This window comes from Beta vulgaris, chromosome 8 (assembly GCF_026745355.1).
Source record: "Beta vulgaris subsp. vulgaris cultivar EL10 chromosome 8, EL10.2, whole genome shotgun sequence".
In the NCBI taxonomy this organism is placed as follows: domain Eukaryota; kingdom Viridiplantae; phylum Streptophyta; class Magnoliopsida; order Caryophyllales; family Amaranthaceae; genus Beta; species Beta vulgaris.
The window spans coordinates 38,149,983-38,152,983 of NC_079209.1; the positions used below are offsets into that span (position 1 = coordinate 38,149,983).

The 3,001-nt window shown below is 37.7% G+C and overlaps 1 protein-coding gene across 1 annotated transcript; it reads right to left on the bottom strand.

Moving 5' to 3' along the window:
- Positions 1-2,106: 2,106 nt before the first annotated feature.
- LOC125492491 (uncharacterized) lies at positions 2,107-2,747 on the bottom strand. The gene is made up of 2 exons (XM_048635033.2): positions 2,529-2,747; positions 2,107-2,451 (listed from the first exon to the last, which is right to left on the bottom strand). Exons 1-2 carry the CDS (start codon positions 2,625-2,627, stop codon positions 2,107-2,109), a joined length of 444 nt encoding a protein of 147 aa, XP_048490990.2. The 5' UTR covers positions 2,628-2,747.
- Positions 2,748-3,001: the final 254 nt, after the last annotated feature.

The following is a 3,001-nucleotide window of genomic DNA, read 5'->3' on the forward strand; positions in this document are numbered from 1 at the left end:
GGAAGGTAGAGGAGAGAGAAAATCTTGGAGAGAAAAAAATCGACCGACCTTGAAGAGTTAGGGTTTTGGTGATTTTTTTTCTTCCTTCTTTCCTATTTATAGGGTGGTAAACCTAAGTCTAATAGGATTTGTTCTATTTTATTTATTTCGAAAATAAAATAAATCAAACCATTATATAATTATGTATACTAAATAGGTTGCATAATTCAGTTATAATTGTAAGCTTACCCAAACTGTATTATTTTTTGTAAATATATTATAATAATTTTTGATTATCTTCTTTATATTTTCTTATTTATAAAGAATAACTCCCAAAAATATGGAGTATTACACTAAGTGTCTCATGGCACTCACTCGGGAAGCATGGGGCTAATTAGCCCTTACCCGAGTGGCATCCTACTTCTTCGGTCAGCATGAATCCTATCAGCTTCATCCGAGCGAAATCGCACCCACCCGACAATAAATGGAGGTTTGATCGGGGAGAAATTAACCATATCCTAGAGGAAACGGCTCCTATTCTACCACAAATGCACATCATCGTATCAGACCTCAATGATCCCACATCCATGGCATGGGGCTAGCTGATTGGGCTCTAAAAATGTCCAACCCAATATTATCAAAAAGTCATCATAATAGAATTACACATTTAAATAACAACGCAATCCAATTCACAAGTAATAAAATCAGGAAATACATATCGATTTCCAATCCATTTCATTCTACCAAACAATCTCAGCAATCACAATCATACAATCGTTCCCTATCATGATTCTAGATTCGAATGAAAGAATTCATAACCTACCATGATACTAGCATACGCAACTGAACTGGTACGCGTACGTACCTTGTATCGAAGAATCTTCGCTGACTATTTAAACACTCCGCTTATGAAATTGGGACCTAATCGAATAAGAAAATATTTTAGTGCTACGTCCTTGATATTATTAACATAGAACATGAATAACTATATAAGACTTAGTATTTCGGAGTATAGAAATAAGTAATCTTGTTGTTCATTAAACTTCTTTTCTTTCATAACTCTATTGAAATTAACGTCTTTTAAGAACCAATAACAATGTGCAAAGCTGATTTTTAGTTAGCTTATAATATATTACCTTTTCAAACCCCACTTAAATCATTATATCCAAGTACTACCAAAATTCAGATTTGAATAGCAAGGTTAATATAACATTCCAACTATAACTACTAATCTAATTTCTTTTACAAACTTTATACCTTACTTATACTTACAAAACATAATCAGATTTACAACTTAAATCAACTTACAAACTTAACCAATTTACAACTTACTCTAATTACAATTTAATTTAATTACAACGCAATATAATAAAAATCAGATTATACAATATTAAGGAATTTTTTCCTTGAATAATGCTAAAAAGGGGATTAATTCCCAAAATGTGCCACAAAATTTTTTATTTCCCTGCGTACCGTCCACGTAGGACGGCACGCGAAAATTTTTTTTTTTTTTGTTTTAACGAAGGTAAACCGCTACTCGGAGTAGCGGTTTACTTCAAACAAAACCGCTACTCCGAGTAGCGGTTCATTCACCTAAACCGCTACTCAGAGTAGCGGTTTTAATGAGTGAACCGCTACTCAGAGTAGCGGTTTTCTCCCTCGGGTAAACCGCTACTCCAGGTAGCGGTTCATTGATTAAAACCGCTACTCTGAGTAGCGGTTTTGTACCCACTACAAAATTGTTTCCCACATAACTGGCCAACTGCCAGAACGCCAAAAAAATTCCACCAATCCCAAACAACATCCAACCTGCAATTCCAGCAATTCCAAACAATTATCCAACCTCCAATTTCAACATTATCCAACCTGCAATTCCAGCAATTCCAAACAATTATCCAACCTCCAATTTCAACATTATCCAACCTGCAAATCCAGCACCAAATTCCATTCAACAACACCAAATATAAGCCACACATTGATCACTCATCACCAACTCATACACATTCAAATGTATGTAAAAAAATTTTAGTTACAAGTTAGAGTGAGAAAATAATGTTAACTAACTACATAAACAATAAATGAAACTTCTAAAACCCTCTCTTCTTCTTTTGTGAAGGTGTAGATGAGCTAGGTGTGGTTTTCATGAGTCTCTGCAATGGCATCAAGAGAAGGGGGAGTAGTGTCAGAACGTCGTCGATAGGCCCTCTGAGTGACTGGAGGTGAAAGCAAAGCTGACGTGGTAGATATATGGGCAGCAGACGTAGAAGATGTAGAAGTCGATGTATATCCAGCAGAAGTAGGCACGCCCTGTACGATGTGGCCATGTCCAGCTCGGCCAACAGCATCAACACACAGTCCCCTCATAGTCTGCAATGTCTGCGCATACAAGTCACGCACCATATCTGGAGGCAATGACTCAGAAGCCTCTAGCACAGTACCGCACCTATGAGCAATATCAGATAAAGTATGTGCCTGAATAGAAAGAAAAAAATACATATTATATAGTTGTATAAATAAATAAAAGTGCAACTAAAAATCAGTGAACTTACCAGTACTATATCTGCAGACGCAGGCTGATAATGTGTAGAAGGTGGTCGCCTCGATGGATTCGTCAGGCGTAACCTCGTGATGCGACGAAACCATATCATATACTCGTCAAAGGCATGAGTACGACCACTAAAAGGAGTGCCCTGAACTATGTGTCCCTCGCGCTCATCCCAATGTGCAATGTAAGGTCGATGTCTGAGCGGATAGTTCTTGTTCTTCGACCTCCGATCATGGCATGAAGGGTTGTGCTCGTATCAGAAGGTGCGGGAATCGTCTGCTCGAATCCAAACTGGCGCATAACTCGACCAGGGAAATGGAACTCTACAATGTCGAAACAGATAAGTGGGGCCATGTGCGCCATACATGTCGATCAGCTCGACATATAGCAGGTAACAACGCCAGTCTCGCATCAGTATATGGCTGCCAAGTCATCTACAAAAAATAGAATCTTACAAATATTAGGCAAAAGAAGAGT